General features: G+C 41.4%; 1 protein-coding gene across 1 annotated transcript; it reads left to right on the top strand.

The window, feature by feature from the left end:
- The first annotated feature begins 13,922 nt into the window (after positions 1-13,922).
- On the top strand, positions 13,923-19,267 carry LOC118406006. The gene is made up of 6 exons (XM_035805862.1): positions 13,923-14,082; positions 15,653-15,820; positions 16,177-16,353; positions 17,397-17,620; positions 18,061-18,236; positions 19,044-19,267. Exons 2-6 carry the CDS (start codon positions 15,653-15,655, stop codon positions 19,265-19,267), a joined length of 969 nt encoding a protein of 322 aa, XP_035661755.1. The 5' UTR covers positions 13,923-14,082.
- The last annotated feature ends 236 nt before the right edge of the window (positions 19,268-19,503 follow it).

The raw sequence follows: 19,503 nt of genomic DNA, 5'->3' as shown, positions 1-19,503 counted from the left end.
CGGGGATGCTGCGAAGATTTTGAAGGTAACAAAAGTAACCACATCATCATCATCATCTGACAGGCAGAAAGTATTAAGTGGTATTTAGTGCAAAACGCCTTAAATTCCCGTAGTAAGATTGAATTTCTTTTACACGTTGCGTTAAACTTTGTACATGGTTGTAAGCATGAATTGTAATTCTTGGTCACGCACTACGACACTTATATTGAATGTTATGTAGGAGAGACAATATCTTTTTATCTCAGCCGTTTGTGTCTACTATCCTCCAGCCATGAATATTTTGTTTTCGTCTGGATCATCACATTGTTAAAATGTATATTTACCAAGTAAAAAATAATTTTGGATTTCAGGAGGAAATCAAGAAGTTGTATTTGGATTATCCGTAAATAGTTTCATCAGGTTGGAGAAATGCTCATACATTTTCAAAAACACTACCAGAATTGTACTCACTTCCAATGTTTCGATATCTATCAGACTGTCTATCAGACATCATCACCAGGGTTAGAATGACTGGGTCTGTATCTTGCTGCTATTTATAGCCGATGTAGGTGGCGCTGCAGCAGCAAGAATGCCGTCCCAAACGTGGCTCAGTTTGTATCCCCCCCTCGTCTCTTTTCATGACTGGAGCTGACTTTTGTAGTCAGCACCACTTAATTCAGTTTTTGAGGTAACATATAGCAACAAAGATTCGGTACAGCGATCGGAAGTCCGGTCACGCAAGTCCATTTTTTATAGAATGCCTAAAACAGCAAGCCATGGCCACAGCGCTGGTGAATTGTAAGCCTAAACTTTGGAAGAGGAATGTGGACGTCATCATGGAAGTCATAAGAAGAGGGCGAAGGGTGTGTATAGGACAGAAGGAGGTGAGGAAGGTCTTTTAGCTCTTAGGCAAGGAAGGTACATAAAGGTGTAGGGTTGGGATGGTGCTGCATCTACCCTGAACAATGATAGACACAGGCCAAAAGCTTAAGTCAGCTATTATCTGATTTGATGGACACTGCAAGTATTGGTTAGATACTCTGGCGACGATTAATTGCTTTGTTATTGGACTTATCTAAATTCAACGTAGATACATTCATGCTCCAGCGTTTTGATCTCCGAACGTGGTCTTTGTTACCATTCTTGTATATTGATAAGGAATGATCCTTTCTATGTTTTTCGTTCTTTACAGTGTCGGGCTTGTATATAGCCCAGTACTTAAAGTTAGACTGCCATTTGGTCACCACTGACGAGTTTTTATATAAAGTTGTTGGTTCTGTTTTAGCCACTGGTGTTCTGTTATACTTAGCAACTAACGCCATATCTTGGGCCCTGTACCTTGCTACAGGTCTGCCATACAATTTGGTGTTTGTCGTTCTGATTGGTGGCATAGTTCCACATAATCGCATCCTTGCTTTCCTTTGAGGAACACGTATTACGTGATTCTGTGAGCCTTGCTGAGATCCCATGCTGTAGGATGGATGTTTGCCACCCAGCCTGGTTGATGAAGGAAGGGCCACCTCAGCTGTAGCAGCGTAGAACGTTGTCACGTCTTCTTCTTCGTCGGACGGCGGAGACAGCTGTTGTGTCAGAGGGAATGACAGAGGTCGTGCTGTGGTATTTTCATAGTTGTAGTACTCATCAGGGATCTCCCAGTATTGGAGAATTGATGCCAATTGTGTGTTCTCGTAGTCAAAGTAGCTGTCGGGAATCAGCCAGTAGTCATGGGGAGTCTCCGGCAAAGCGTTTTGCGAGTACTCGTCTGGAATTTCATTGTTTTGCGGCTCATTGCAAGGATGTGGCATGCTATCTGTGGCTCTATCTGTTTCTGAGGCTGAGGCTGTCGAATTTTGGATGACGTTTGATCCGTCTATCATGAAGTGATTCAGTGGGATGATACCCTGAAGGGGTCCCTGTAAACCACCTGCAGCCTGAGCCGCTTGGTCGTCTCGCAAACAATAGCGTCTCATGCTGATATTACACTTTATAAAGGCTGCTATCAGAAGTACACTGAGTAAGGATGACATTGCGATCATGAAACCGAACGTTTGGTATTTGCTCTTTTCCAACTGCTTTGTCACATTCTTACTTCTGGCAGGGCTCGTGTAGTGGGACTCAATCTTGGTTGTCTTGGTCTTTTCTGTGGTCTGAACCTTTGTTCCGTCTGTACACAAGGCGCCTTTTGGAGAGTTAGGCACAGTGCTTGTCTTATCTTCACAAACAGAACCGTCAGGAGCACTTGACATTGGTACAGCGAAGACTTGTCTGAATGTCTTCTTCCCAGAGTTGAAAACACATGTCACATTCATCATTTCTCCATGTCCAGACATACTGGTACTTCTGATGTGGTCATTATCTTGCCATTGGCTCCTGTTTTTACTGGAGATCAGATCTAATAGAACTACAGCAACAATCTTGGGTTTGCACGACTCATCAATATCCATCGGAACAATCTTCAGGGTAAAGTCTTCACCTAAAGCAAGCTTCACTAAGCCTACGTCTTCCCAAGCTTGCTTGCACAAACTAGTCATGTTTGTGGCATGTTTGTCTGATTCTGTGTTATTTGATATAATCACAGCTGGTAGACGATGCTTGGTCTGGTTTCCCGGAGTTAACCGAATGTCTAGTAGCCTGCACTGTCTGTTTGGGGCTACATTTTGCCGAACTAGCTGTGCGAGGTAATCGTGTTGCATCCGGATGTTATATCGTTTCAGTGGAGAACCGGTTATACAGAAAAGGGCTGTATCGACCTTTACTGAAATGCGATGTCCAACATAGCGATAGTAATGATAATCAACATGCCAATGCATCGCAAAAGTAGTAGAATCATAGACAACTAGAGATGCATTTCCACTAACACTCAGCTCCTGAACTCTTTGTATCCCCTTCACATTTTCTCTGGACAAACACGTCAGTGCATTTCTGCTCAAGTCTAGGAGGGTAAGCAGTGGCATCGGTGCCATTATGCTTTTGATAGAATTCGATTTCAAAGACAGTTGGCTTAAACGTGTCAGCCCGTGAAACCAAGATGGCTGTATACTTTGTAGTGAGTTATTGTCAAGCAGCAACACCTTCAATTCGACAAGCTTTTCGAAACATTTAGAATCTATGTTACTTATATTGTTGTGTGCCAAAGACATAGTGTGTAGCCCCTCTGGAAACTTTAACCTGTCAAACCAAGTTCGCCTGACGTGAGTCAACTTGTTGAAGTCAAGGTGTAAAGAGGTTAACTCGTGAAACGCAGCCAAGACGTCTGGTTCCAAATCTGTGATTCCACATTCATGTAAAGCTAGAATATGTACAGTTGACCGCGGAAGTGGTCGTAGTTTGTGAGCTGAGAGTGTCCCAAATATAAACCCCCTAACCCCGACCCGTGTAGTGTAAGGGAGGCATGTTTGAGAGGTGTTCTGTACAGTTAGCGGTAACTTTAGATATTGTTGTTGGTTCGACTGTGCAGTGCATAAGAGACAAGCATCATTCCAGCCAGCAGGGCGCACAGGCATGCCGGAAGGAATGCAAGATGACCATGACTTTGTATTGGTGCACCCGGGGAAACATGTGGAGGAGTCTAAACTTGCACATTCTACCAGAATGACAAAAATGATCACAATCTGCATTATCATTTTTATGAAATTAGATATAGAAAGCTAACTCAGTAGCATATTAGGGAGTCCACAGAAGCATATTTTTATGCACTTCTGTATAGTTTGAGCTATTTACTTGGATATAAAAAAGCAAGATCTATGCAGCCCTCTTTTCAGTTTTCTGCTGCAGGGTTGTCACCCCCGAAACAAAATTATACCTTTTGTATGCCTCGTGTTGATTTTCATTTATGGGTATAATGTGGCCAGAAAGTTATCGACACAGAGAAATATCTTTACGTCCAAAACTACAACACCGGCCCAAGACTTTAACGCAGGCCCAAGACTTCGGTACACGCCAAACATGCCCAAGGCTAAAACGGGCCAAGACTACGACACATGCATGCCCAATACTATAACAGGCTGAGACTACAATATAGGCCCAAGACTAAAACAGACCAAAGACTACAACGCAGGCCCACGACTTCAACACAGGCCCACGACTACAACACAGACCTGCGACTACAACAGATCTAAAACTACAACACAGGTCAAAAACTACAATACAGGTCCAAACCTATAGCACAGGTCCAATGCTATAATACTAGAAATAGGTAAAGACTTGTCCTTCGTCCAAAAGCAGTCAGAATGCCACCATCTCATTTATCAGCTTCTGTTCTCAACTGCTCAATTTAAAGGAAGGTACATGCTTCTATTGCTGCTTACCTTGCAGTACAGTGTGGTCGGAACGATGGTCAATGGTAAAATGCAGCTTTCCCCACCTTGCATTCTACACAAAGACAGAAACATCTCGGATTGGTCTACATAACTTAAAAAAGGTATCATTCCAATAGTGTTGCTCATATTTGTGAAGAGAAGTATTTAGGGCAGAAGAGTTTGATTTCTGTAGTAAAATTAAATTTCTTTCACCGGTCTTCATGTTGCTATGATTGTAGGCATGTTTGCAATTCTGGATCACACAAGAATGTTTCTAGTTCTAGGGATGACTTATAATTATATTGAAGGAAATACAGGAAGAAAATGCAGGACAGACCATATCGTCTTGTCGCAGCCGTTTGTGTCCGGCTATGCATTCTTCTCGTCTAGACCATCATGTTGTTGAAATGTACTAAGTATAAAGTGTTATGCTTGTTACTTTGGCCCCTTCCCAGTTATAACACGGTTATCGAAAATCTCTAAATTAAATGAGTAGATTTAAAATAACCACTTCACAAATACCTGATCTGCCAAAATTTTCTGGTCGCATTCCATTGTCTCAGAATAACTGAACAGAAACGGACTGTTCTATGGTGCTGAATCAGGGACTGACTGTGAATGGTACAGCCAGATCAAACTCTTCATGAATCAGTACACACGGCGATGTTGTGCCGTCCTAGCTGTGTTGCTGCAGGGCTCGTCAACTACTGTCTGGTATTTTCCCTTTGAATCGTGGTTGTAAGGGAGAAGGGGATTCGTAGAACCCGGTAGATAGACCTATCAAGTAACCGGTGTAGATTAGGCAACCAATCGCAACGCGTGACCCAAATCTGAGAAGTGAACCATCTAAGACAGAAGCTTAGTACATATCCCCCTTCAACTGTTTTCATCTACGTGGTTTGTAGTAGAAGATGATTGGAAACTCCACAAAACAGCTGCGTTCAAAGAAAGCCTGTAAGCCAATGTAATACAGGATTAGAGTGGCAGCCGCAGGTTTAGGATGTATATATATATATATATATATATATATATGATTAGCGTGGCAGTCTAGACTTTTAAAGATGTTTTGCGAATTTTACCTGAAGTTAGCTATAATGATAGATAAGGCAATAAATCAATAAAATAAGTTATTTTCAAAACCTTTTTTGTATTATAGTATGTGAACCATGTACAATGTTACATTATCAAATCTACAGTATTCCTGACAAATGCTGACAACATCAGAGCTACATCTATGGAAAAGAATGTCCCAGATATCACTGCAAGTAAGTTTATAGCCCTAGACCGTCCCTGGTGCTGAACTACTCGTGCAGACGACGGCGCCATCTTGAATGAACCAAACACGCAAAAGCATCTGGGAAGATGCATGACGTAATTACGTAACAGTACGTTGACCCCTGACCCCTTCCGAGGTCATGCAAGCTAACGCGAGTACACCGGAAAGAAACATCGGCTGGTGCTAGGTCAGCTTTCTAAAAAAAAAAAAATAGCGCCTTCCCAAGATTTGTTGGGCGCAGTCATTGGGACCAACATATTCTTCCCAACATATGTTGGGCGCAGCACTACAAGGGTTAAGTTACATTTACAGATCCGTATCTGTACCTATACCCATGTGCATGGACGTAAAATGTGTTTAGCTAGTACTACACAGATCTATATATGGCGTTTGATTTCGCTAGGAAATTGATTTAAAAGGACAACGTAAAGAACAGTTAGACCCATCGGTTTCATGTGGCTCAAAAGCACTCTTTTGGTGTGCATAATTTACAAAAAAATGTATTTGTATCCTGACTTCACGTCTTGAGTCATCGACTGTAATATAACGATAATGATCTAATTTGGGAAAGCCTCAAGTATATAAATATTATATATTACGATGCAATATTTCCGCGCAATAGTATACAATTCATCACATTTTCTTTTATTAAAGATAAGAAATGACAATGACAATTTGCTATTGTCACATCTTCCAAAGATCGTAACTACTCCACAATTTACGCCTGGGGTCCACACGCCTGGGGTTTTTGGACACAACAGACACCCCCCCCCTCGAGTGTTAGAGGGTTAACCTGTGTGGGACCGCGTAGCGCAGTGGGTCCGTGTTTGCCTCGAGACCGAGAGGTCGCGGGTTCTAATCCGGCTGCTGTGTTGCCGATCTCGTGCCCTTGGGAAAGGCTCTTTACACGAATTTCCTCACTTTACTTAGGTGAAAATGAGTGCCGTCCCTCGGATAGGACGTTTAAATTCCCGTGTCTGGGGAGATCCATACATTTCTGACTTAGGGAGAAGAGATGCTGCTACAGTTATCTCTATGCTACAGTTAGCTCTTCATCTTCATGATGGTAACATCAGGCCCTACGAACCTGATTGAAAAAAAACACAACCTGACTCCATCTAATGGCAACGTAGGACTGAAAACATGATTTTGTAACGTCACCATTGGGTAATTGTATCTTATAGGCCTACAGAAGAGAAGTAGTATGAAAGACTTTTCAATTCAATAGGAACGACATAAAGATTTTTGTTTTGCTTTTCAAATGCTAAGCTGCAGACCGGTTACAAAACAAATCTAACTACATTGTAGACACCATCACGTACTGTAATCAGAGAACTCATCTGTAAAACGTCTTGTTTTTAGACTTCTATCTAGATTGGCCTTAAGGTAAGAGTGAAAGTCAATTTTCCAAGAAAAGAGTAAAGAATATTGTCTGTCCTTTTGCTTATGACTATGTATATTCTACTCGTGAATCCTGTCCTATTTTGTCAATGCAGTGTGTGATGTAGCCGTATTAAGTGTAAAAACAAAAAAAAAGGATACGAACTAGTCTAATTTCACAGATAATGTAGCCAATTCTCTGTAAACTGTAAGAAGTACCAAACAAGAAATAAACTAATTAATCTTATTTTCATTTTGATATTCAAACAGACTAAAACTACACCAAAACAATCGCCATATACCAAAAATGGAAGTGGACATGAATATGAATAAAGCGTCATCACCGTATGCATATTGATCCATATGACACCAATATCGCTTGTTCAGACAGAAGGCGTTTAATTTCACTACCGCATGTACTGTTGTCGGGTGCTGTTCTATACAGTTCCAAACACGACAACAGGCAAAATTGGAAAGGTATATTTTAATTTCTAGACAGAGACGGAGGACCACCTCTTAAGTTTGAAAGTTAGTGGACTCAGTTTCACTACCACGTGTACTGTTCTTAACAGTTTTAGACACGACAACAGGTAAACTTGGAAACGTATATTTTAGTTTCTGTTTATAGTGAAGTCATAGAAACGGACAGAGACAGAAGACCACCTGTTCAATATGAAAGTAGGTGGACTGTTGCTGCTCGTTTTGTTTGGATGTGTGTGGCCTGGTTGTTTTTGTCTGCCGGCTAAATGTAAAATACAACAGCAGGAATTGTTGCATGGGACTTCACTTGATTGTGATCGTCAAAACCTTAAAACGATTCCTGATGACATACCGTCCAACGTTGCAAGACTTACTGCCAGATTAAATAACATCAGAAACATAACCTACCTGCCACAACTACCGCTATTGGAAATACTGGACCTTGGCTGGAACTGCATGGAGTGGTTTTCCTGGACGTCGTTTCGTGCTCTGCCAGTTTTGCGTCGTCTAAATCTAGATAGAAACAAACTAAGACACGTGCAGATGGACATCGTCATTGAACACCTGCCGAAACTGGAATACCTTGATGTAAGTTTCAACAAACTAACGTCGTTCTCTCAGTACGAACTGGGATGGCCACAAGAGAGCTTGACCTCTATCGCGGGAAACCCCTTTCACTGTGACTGTGACCTCTCCTGGCTGATTGACAAGATGGCGTGTTTACAGGCCTGTGAGGGGAGAAACAATGCGCGCTGTTGGAATGCGTGTGCAGCCTATTTTCTTGTTCCCAACCGGAACCGCACATTCTGTCACAGTCCAAGTCAACTGAACGGGCTGTCTTTATCAGACGTGTCCAACAAGCTGACCGGTTGTGGATCACACCAGCTGACCACGAAAGCTTCAATGACCACTACGGAGGAACCTAAGTCTCATCTGCAAAACAATGATACTTTTCCCATCAAACGTTTCAGTGCTAACACCAGGCTAAGCTCACCACAGAAGGAATCAAGCGTAGAGGATTCCCAGCAAAACGACAGCTCGACAATGCTACACCCTACACAGATAATCAAGAAGTCATCTGTTTACACCACGAGCATGAGGAAGAGAAAGGAGGACAAGCCTCTAGTTCCCTACATCCCCTTCATTGTTGCTGGAAGCTTTTTTGCATTGGGCCTTCTGGTTTTAATCTTCGTGTTCTACCACTTCGGAATCAAGATGGACAACAAACTATGCTGCAACTGGAGGAAAGAAGCCAGCACTGGTTTGTTTACTTGCTTATTAGTCTTCAGTAGTAATCTTCTTACACAAGCATAGATACACTCACTTCGTTCTAACGCCCGCTAAAACAAAACCAGAGCTTCCTCCACAGCATTTGGTCCTACATGACCCATTGTAGCTATTTAGTATCTTGCAGGTTTGTATCACCAAGTAGATTATCTATAGTAAGTCGCTATGTCTTCCCTTGCCTCTTTTTCCTTTAGTAGTAGGCAGGAGGAGTTCAAGATAGTATTTCGGGGTGTCAAATACAGTGACCGGCCAATTTCAATCTGCACTGTTGAACGTCTGGGCGACAGATGGTACATATATCACAACTGCTTATTTGCTTCTGCTGCCACGAGACGTTAAGGCACGTGCGTGACATGCGATTGTAGCATCAAGTTAGCTTTTTTACCTTCTTCTTCTGTAGTCCTTTTACCAACGATTTGTTAACGGCTACGTTTCAGAACCTCAGTAGAAGGCTGATTCCATTGTGGCAATAAATAGCCTCACTTTAATCTTGCTTGGAAGCTCGGATTTCCGTATCTTTTTTAGTTTGTGGTAGCTATTCGAAGCAAGAGCTTTTCTGACTTCAGTCTGTTTCAGAATTTTCCATCAATAAGCCGAGATATTTGTTGACCACTTCTATGGTGTCACCACCTCTTGTTCGAAAATTAAGGTGTTTTATAATTGAAGGTCATAATTTTTTCTAGCTTCGTTTTCCAGTCGGAATAGTAGCTGCTGCCCTTGTTGTAATCATTCAACTAAGAGTGAGATGTCGTCCACAAACCTAGGTTGTTATGACGACAAGTGCATGTCATTAATTATTATTCTCCTAAGCTCGACGTACAGCTCTAGATCTTATTTATCTAAGGTCTGGCGCAAAACATGATCTAGAACTATCATGAAAACTAAACTCAACTCATTACCAATGTAATGATATTAAAAAGTTTAAACAAGTTTCTCCATCCCCTTTAAGGGGGGTGGGGTAATTGGCGGTGTACCCTGAAGTTTAGTGACCATATCTTCTAGGGAATTATGATGAAAAAGATAACTGCATATATTGTAAGATGATATCCCTTGGCTACAAACATTTACGTCAGTTTTTTGTTTTTCAAATGCTAAGCTGTAAACTGGTTACAAAACAAATGCCAATACATTGTAGACACTGTCACGTACTGTAATCATAGAACTCATCTGTAAAACGTCTTGTTTTTAGACTTCTGCCTAGATTGGTCTTGAGGTGGGGGCGTAAGTAAAGTTCACATGGAAGGCCTTAAGGGGTGGTAGAATAATATTGTCTGCTCTTCTGTTGATGACTACTTATCTGTTTCTTGTGAATCCTATCGCTGTTTGTGAACTTTATCACGTGTATTGTGTGATGTAGTCATGGAAAGTGCAAAAGTACCAAAAAAGGATACAGACAAGTCCAACCTCACAGGTTACGCATCCAATCATTTGTGTCAACTCTTTGAAAAGAACACATCAAAAAACTGATTAATCTTTTACTACACAGAGACTCTTTTAACACACAGCCCTTGCTTTATTCACACCATCGTTTTGGTGCGGCCTTCAAGCATTTTCATCAAGTATTTACATATATAATCAGCCAGCCTTATGCACAGATATTTACAATGCGGTCCTAAACTCAAAGAAATAAAGTATATCCAAAACATTTGTCGATTAACGTCCTTTACCATTGTCCATGATTTAAGACTAACAAAGATTACACACTACCAGTATGAATCTGAAATACCATGTAAAGATCACAGATAGCTCAGAGCTCTACCTATCTAATATCTTACTGTTTACAGAGTACAAAGATATTTTAAGCTCAATTCAATCGTATATTGTAGTACATTGTACCATTGCAGGTGCTGTCAACCACGGACCCCTAGCTGTCAGTCAAATTGTACCACCAATAGCGAACTCTCTCTACCAAGGCACCGATGATGAAGAAGATCTGCATTACTACCGTTCATCTGACACAAATGAAAACCAACGTTTGGCATCAACCCTAAACTCGACACAGCAGAGCACCACTGACGAAGGTTTGAATCAAACTAGTAGAATGATGTAACGACATCACCATTAAGGTCGAAGAGAGGTTAGAGATCAGAATATCAGAAGTTTAGAACACAAAGAGTTCACCATCATAAATCCATGTGACGTGAGGATTTTCCTGTTTATGTATTTTTCGCCCATCACAGATGGTCATTCATGTCCTTCTCTTCTGCTTTCGGGATTGCCCATTAACTCAATTTACTCATCATTTTACCACGGCAATTTTTATTATCAATCTAAGTGTCCAAGTGTAATCAAGTGTCCCAGATGTTACCTTTATAGACTCTGAGTAAAAGCAAAGGTCAACCTACAATACATTATATTATACATTGTATCTTTGCAGGAGCTGTTAATCACGGACACCTAGATCTCAGTCAAATTGTACCACCAATAGCGAACTCTCTCTATCAAGGCACCAATGATGAAGAAGATCTGCATTACTACCGTTCCTCTGACACAGATGAAAACCAAACTTCGGCACCAATCCTAGACTCGGCACACCAGAGCACCTCTGATGAAGGTTTGAATCAAACTAGAATGATTTAAAGCTCCTTAAACTTATAAATTAACTTGATAAACCTTACCTAATCACTATAAAGGTCGAAGAGAGGTCAGAGATCAGAATATCAGAAGTTTACAACACTAAAATTTTACCGTCATGAATCCATGTGAGGATTTTTCTCGTTTGTGTATTTTTGCCCATCACAGATAGCTATTCATGCCCCTTACTTCTGCTTTAGTGATTAACCGTGACCTTAAAGTACTCTTCTTTCTACCACGACATTTCTACCATCAACCTAAAAGTGTCCTAGATTAACCAAGTGTCCAAGATGTTACTTGTATAGACTCGGGGTGAAAAGAAAGGTCAAAATACACTACACTCTGCTATACATTGTGCATTTGCAGGAGCTGTCATCCACCTAGATCTCAGTCAACTTGTACCACGAATAGTGAACTCTCTCGGTCAAGGCACCACTGATGAAGAAGATCTGTATTACTACCATTCGTCTGACACAGATAAAAGCCAAACCGCGGCACCAACCCTAAACTTGACACACCAGAGCACCTCTGATGAAGATCTACATTACTACCATTCGTCTGACACAAATGAAAACCAAACCACGGCTCCAACTCTAAATGGGTCACACCAGAGCACCTCTAATGAAGAAGATCTACATTACTACGTTTCGTCTGACACAGATGAAAGCCAAACTTCGGCTCCAACTCTAAACGGGTCACACCAGAGCACCTCTAATGAAGAAGATCTACATTACTACGTTTCGTCTGACACAGATGAAAGCCAAACTTCGACTCCAACTCTAAACGGGTCACACCAGAGCACCTCTGATGGAGATCTACATTACTACCATTCTTCTGACACAGATGAAAACCAAACTTCGGCTCCAACTCTAAACGTGTCACACCAGAGCACCTCTGATGGAGATCTGCATTACAACCATTCTTCTGACACAGATGAAAACCAAACTTCGGCTCCAACTCTAAACGGGTCACACCAGAGCACCTCTGATGGAGATCTACATTACAACCATTCTTCTGACACAGATAAAAACCAAACTTCGGCTCCAACTCTAAACGTGTCACACCAGAGCACCTCTGATGGAGATCTGCATTACAACCATTCTTCTGACACAGATGAAAACCAAACTTCGGCTCCAACTCTAAACGGGTCACACCAGAGCACCTCTGATGGAGATCTACATTACAACCATTCTTCTGACACAGATGAAAACCAAACTTCGGCTCCAACTCTAAACCTGTCACACCAGAGCACTTCTGATGGAGATCTGGATTACTACCATTCTTCTGACACAGATGAAAACCAAACCTTAGCCTGGTTACCAAACCCCAGTCCGATCTCAAGTATCTATCGTGCAGGGGTCTGGCCGGATGGGATAGGCCGGGTTCTCAATTTTGCCCCTTATAGTGGGCAAAAAAACTCCACCAATAGAACAGCAGCAGGATCAGCAGGAGGTACTACACCCCTACCATGATTGGTTAATGACCCCCAACTGTATTTTTTTTAATCCACAACAGTGGCCACCAAGTACCTAATTCGCTACTGTGATAGCCTGCTGACCAACTGTGGTGTGTTGTAGCTGGCTACCTGTGGTGTGAATGGTCATAAATCCTAGGTTCTCCTCCCTCTGATCAAGGGCGTTCGAGAACATTTCTACAGCCATCCTGCCAGACCCCAACACAAAAGATTTTTTTGAGGTTGGGGTATGGTATCCAGGCTAACCAAACCTCGGCTCCAACTCTAAACGGGTCACACCAGAGCACCTCTGATGGAGATCTACATTACTACCATTCGTCTGACACAGATGGAAACCAAACCTCGCAGTCATAAGCAGCAGCTTCAACACCCCGCCTGTGCAACATGTGTGATTGGTACTCCTATTAATTAAAGAGGACATCATTGGGATACTGCTACTGTAGGATTGTTAAAACACTTAAAGAAATGTGGTGCTAGAAACACCTGGGGTTAATTTCTGACGATACATGAATGAAACATCAGGGGACGTAGGCACCACAGGGCTCATGGCTTTGTTTGAAATTGACAAAAAAAGGTTCCATGCTGTCGATTGATAAGGATTGATCGATAATGGTTTTATTCGCAGGTGAAGATGACACAATGTCTACTTGTGATGAATATTCTGGTACGTTAAAGTAAATGAATTTGTTATAAAGGACTGGTGTAGTAATTGTTGCACAGGTTTAGAGAACGTTGGGATATATTTTCTATATAGCATTTACTATTCTTCTAGAAGCTGTGACCTTCCAAAAGGTACCCCCTAACCTCAGGTATATGATAAAAATGTATCGTGCTAATGATGTTGAAAATGAATACAGTGAGTTGTGTTATGCTTTTGCTAAAGTAAAGAATTGTCAGGACGTATGTCGTTTAATTGTGAATATTTGCTGTTACGGTAGTAGATCAACAAACAGTAGTTGTCTTCTTCTTTCTTTAAATGATATTTAAAATAAAATGTATCACAAAAGTCACCACTTGTCTGTACACTGGTAATGTAATGTTTTGAAAATATCCTTGAAATAAGAAATCTGCACCAACATTGTCACCCCCTCCCCTGATCATTTCCGGTCTATCCCTAACGAAACAGACCCACACATGTTCAGTACACAAACCCCTGCTCTAGCCCCAGGGCCTTCCCACCTGCATGTGCAACACCCTGTCAATGGCGACCATTGTATGAGTGGTAAGGACAGTGTTTCGGATTTATCCACCATAACTTGAAAAGACTGAATCTTGCAGCTTCTAAACGTCAAGCAGACCGCCTTCAAGTCATTGTTACAACTGTCAAGCACAAGGTGATGTGTTCTTTTAAATTAGTTCTTTTACTCGTTCGACGATTAGTTAAAAATTTCAAGGCCCAAGTCACGTCCGTGTTGAATGTTTTAAACTGTCGTCCATGAATTTGCTTTCTTTGAGTTAACGTACCAGCGATAATCTTTTAGGACAGACGTAAAAATAGAATACGGAATACGGCACATAGGTTGAAAATGTACACCGTATACATATTTTTACCGTAATGGCATATCAAACTATCATTATGAGTTGAAGTTTCTAAATATGTTACCGTATGTTTCGGCCACCATTGTTAACCCTGCTGAGTGTCATGGCCGATTAGAACTATGTATTTTTATCGGTCAGTAACTCTTGAATGGTTGGGGGCAAGCACTTGTCTGTCAGGGTGGACTCTTATATCTAGTTCGTGTGCACTACTTTCGGTAAGTGAAAAGAAAAATCTAAAACTAAGATTCATGTATCCTTCCAGTCTGTTATGTTGAGTGACCCTGGTCTTGTTTTGGTATTCTCTTCATGCACTAGTGCCTAAGGGCAAAGTCATACGCGTCGTACAATCGCCTTACGATATGGGGACATTCTTGAAATTGTCGTGCATATGTTGTGCGCGCTTCTGCTGTCTTGTCACCGAAAGGGTTGTCTTAAAATCTTGAAATTGTCGGTGCTTGGTTCTGAGTCACAGACATCTTCAAGTCTTGCGACATCAAAATATTACCAACGACGTATTTGAAATTAAAGCGGAAATGGATAGAGAAAACTCGCATCACTTGAGAGGTATAGAAATGCCGCAAAAACAATTGTAATACTTGAAAAAGCTACATATCTACTTGGATTTTCGGTAGGTTGAGTCAGTGAGCACATTTTTTTGTCCAATAGCCCTAGGTTATTTTTGTTAACTAACGACAGCAGCGGACCTGCTAGACCAGTTGGTACACGTACAAAAGCTTGGGTCGTAGGTCACAATCAACCTAACAACATCGCATTATTCAGTCACACAGTTTAAGGGTTTAGGACGCGCAGGTGTATAAGAATTACTACTAATTTCTGGACGTTAGGTCCAATTCTAGACACTTTCATCCAGCACCGTTTTCCAACCATATCAAAGGCCGACACAAGTGGGCTCGTGTGGTGTAACGGCAGGGTGTTTGGCCAAGCACCTAGAGTTCCCCGGTCCGAATCTGCTGATATGGTGCCAATCTTGTGCCCTTGGTGAAGGCACTTTACACGACTTTCCTCGCTTCATTCGGCTGAAAAATCAGTACCCAGATTTCGTTAGGGCCATCTCTCGGGTATTACGTTTATCGGAGGTCCACTGTACTGTTTGAGGAGAACCACACCTCGAGCACTCTAGAAACCCGCCACACTTCTCGAAAAGAGTAGGGGTCATTTCCGGTGTGGGTGGGTCACATCTTACAGTCTGGTCTCCGGGTAGACATCTTGAAAAGGAGAGGCACCTGTCATATCAATTATTCCACTAATGTGGTAAATCACGATAAATATATAAATAGTAAAGCTCCTTGGAGGAAGGATTGATACTATCGATTCTAATATTTTGAGTTTTCTCTACTTCCTTAGATGGGACAGCGGTGGTCGACCCCGACAGTGCTAAACGAGGACTCCAAAGACGTGGCAACGGCAGCAGCCTCCGAACTGGCTAAACAGATGACCGTCAGCGCTGTACAGGCCACTGCTGGGGCCGTGGTGGTGGGGGTAGGGGGAGCCGTGGCCGGGGCTATCGCACAGGTAATGGTCTTGAAAAATTGGAAATGACTTTTAAAGAAAGCTGATGATTAATGGATAACCAGATCTGATGAATTTTGATGTTGTAACGTATTTTTTGCGTGCATTATTAATTCAAAGAGGGGAAAATTCCATAATAATATCAACCCCAAAACATAAACAGTCTTCAGGGTAAAACAATAATGTTTAATGTTATAACTTAACACAAATTTCCTCCGCAACAGCCACGTATTATTTTGTTGAGCAGTATAAAAAACTTTTAATTGTAAAAGACTTAAACAAATTTAAAACAACACATACAAAAACAGCAATCATATCCAATTAAAAATTACAGAACATCTTGTGTCACTGTTGAACAGGTGATATTCCGTGGTCTATGGGACACGGTCTTCCCACCAGATGCTGAAGAGTCCAGTACTATGGACGAGATGAAGTCTATCGTGAAGCAGGAACTGAAACAGGACACTTTGGATCAGATCAACGGAGTGCTGCATGACCTGTTCGATATGCTGACTAAGGATTACACCTTAGATAAGGTTAGTAAACTTCAATGGCTTGTCTGTGAATGTATGTGTTGTGTTGTGTGGTGTGTGTGTATACATTTGTGTGTGTGTATGTGTGTGTGTATGTGCGTGTGTGTGTGTATGTGTGCGTGTGCGTGTGCGTGTTTGTGTGTGTATGAGTTGTCTTTGTGTTATGTATGCGTGTGTTTGGGTTTGTTGTGTGTTAACTTTATGCAATGTGTGTTTGTTCGAGATTCCTAACATACACAATACTGTTTGTTTGTTTGTTTTATTGGGATCTCCATTAGCGATACCACCGAAGTGGTACCGCTATTCTTCCTGGAGTCCAACACTTATAGATATATACAATAAAAACGGACTTAGTTAACTAAACTTATACAATTGATAAACAGAAAGGTAACAAAATTAACTGAGGTAAACGTGAGTAAACGTGAGAGGTCAGAGGTCAAATTAAAACGTCAGAAATATCGTTTGGGATTTGTATGTGGAAAATAAATATGAATAATGATTAACAAACCATAATTGACTTGAATGAACTAAATGAGCAACAGGAAGTAAGTACAGAATAAAGTAGTCGTGATGGTAAGAAAAATATAACGTGATAAACTGTCCGTAACTGAAAATAATATCAATAATAACAACATAAACCATGCCTAATGTATTTACAAAAGGAACAGAATAAATACTACTGAAAAAAATACATGAATAGAAAAGCACCAGGTTGTCTTTTGCTGTATTAAGATACTTATACATTTTCCGTGCTGTTTTTTTTTTCTCTGTGGGCCTGGGAGGGTTGTATAGATACGTAGTGAAGTCTACCATTATCTGATTGCCTTGTTCCGAAATTTTGTCATTATGATCTTTTAGTCACATTTTGCTTCTCGTCATATGTTTACGTCAATGTCTATTTGTATCTTTGAAGTTCTTGTAAGCGATTGTGAAATGCTTTTCTGTGATTCTTTATTATTTATTAAAAAATAATAGATAACACAAAAGTTGCACTTTAAGCACGTGTATGTCTGATAGAGCTGGAATTAATTTTTCCTTTGGCTCAGATGCACAGTGACCTCACCGACCCAACCGACCGAGAGCGCCTCCACGACTTGTTGACAAGGCTGAACGAACATCTCATCGGAGTGATCGGCACGCTGATGCAGGAGAGCTACGCCAAGATCGGGCTGACGTCATTCCTCCTCCTGGCGGGACTGAGGCTCGCGCTGTACCAGGAAATGGCTAACGTGGATCCGGAGAACGAAGACCCGGACTTCAACCCTGCCAGGTTGCTTTGTTATATTGCTGGTTCACCTTTATCTGTGGGGTAACCTAAATCCCCTAAGCATAAACCTATAGCTAAATTGTGGGCTCCTTATAATTGTGGCGTAGTGGTAGAATATTCCGCTAGGGACCAAGTGGTTATAGGCCTTTCAGAGGCCCTTTGTGCCATACCTGATAGGACGTCTAATGGCGGCCCCGTGTTTGGGTAGAAGTCACCACACCTTTCGAACAAAGAGTAGAGGCATGCATGCCCAGGTGTGCTTTGGTCCAAATCATTCTGTCTGGAGTTGTTGATAAACTACAACTCATCCTGATGATGATTTTTGGTCTGGCAAACCTCTCACCCCCCTCTCACTCAGACGGCGTTGATATAAATTGTTTAGCATGAATGTGCCATTCTGCTGTCATTAACTCTCTTTTGATGTTATCTTTCCTACTGGGCAGATCTTCGCGCTACGCCACACCGCGGGTTGGTCTGGTAGCGCAGTACGCAGAGAAATACGCGGAGCACGTGGAGGAATGGTGGCCGCGGATTCTGGAGGACCGTAGGAGGGCTGTTGTTGCAGGGAGCGCCGTAACGTCTACAGGTGTCTCCGTGTCACTGGTGGGGACAGTAACAGGTCTATGTATATTCCTTACTTACTTTTTACAAACCTTGTTATAATGTTAAAATCTATATCTTTGTAACGCTAATCGTGATTCTTCGCCATTGTAGACAATATTTTGCCCTCAAAGTGATTTTTGCTTAGTTTCCCTAATCGAAGACGAAACTGATGAGGGTGTTTGGCAAAAAATGTTGCCTTCATTACGAGAAACAATTGAATGGACACACATAGTATGTTATACCGAGCGATACCTTTGTTCTTTCACATCTTCTACTTTGAGTTTGACTTTGGGACTGATTTTTGCATTCTACATTAGTAACCGTTTCGACATTTTGTCTGCGACTTACGGCATATAGTTGCTCACTTCGTAGCTGCTTTGTACGATTTACATTATGGTCGCAATGTCCTTTTCTTGAACAACTGTCGAATTGATGCATGCGCAGATGTCATCCCTGTAATCAAATCAACATAGCCTTACATTCAACTGTAAAAACATCCTGAGAAAGTGGCCATCACTTTTTATATCTGTTAACGATGGGTAACACATTGCATCGTACAGAACCAAAGTATTTAAATGCCGACGTTTCTGTGACCCTTTCGCACCTTTCTCGATGTAATACTGACTGGTTCTACCTCGCACTGCAGCTAGGTGTCGCTGCTGCAGTGTGAAGGATGCGGTCCCAAACGTCACTGAAGCGGAAATCGGACAAGCAACATTTGCAAACAAATAAGATATCTTTTTACTAATTTCCCATCCCATGCAAAAAAAAGAACTGTTCCAAAAGTGAATTTAAAAAATCATCCTCGTGCTATGTTTTTCAGAGTGGATAGAAGACCACGCCATCAGAAAAGACGATATCCACGTGAGATCCTACAGTAACATTGCAGCCCCGCCACAGCCGTCTCTAGACACATTGCTTGAAGAATACAGACAACAGGTGGCAGTGAAGTTGTCTAAAAAGTTCAACCATCCCGAAGAAATCGCGACCAACTGGAGAAAACTTATTGACAAGCCCATTAATATGACAATTGAAGACGTGCCCTGAACTTAGATAGCTCCAAGACATTATTCCTGTACCCAAAATGTACGAGATGTACGAAAATAAAAGTACACATTTATGAAATTGTGTGGCTCTTAAGTTTGGATTGATTTGTATTGTATAGTATAGTTTTGATGGCGAGTTAAATAAAATGTTTAATACTTACTATCATCATAATTTATTTATTTATTGATCTTTAGGGTAGTCCCTTCAGTTAACGTAGTACCTGATTTCCAAGGGAG

This window comes from Branchiostoma floridae, chromosome 18, assembly GCF_000003815.2.
Source record: "Branchiostoma floridae strain S238N-H82 chromosome 18, Bfl_VNyyK, whole genome shotgun sequence".
In the NCBI taxonomy this organism is placed as follows: domain Eukaryota; kingdom Metazoa; phylum Chordata; class Leptocardii; order Amphioxiformes; family Branchiostomatidae; genus Branchiostoma; species Branchiostoma floridae.
Note: the sequence above shows the minus strand (reverse complement) of the source record. Positions and strands in the feature narration are given on the sequence as shown.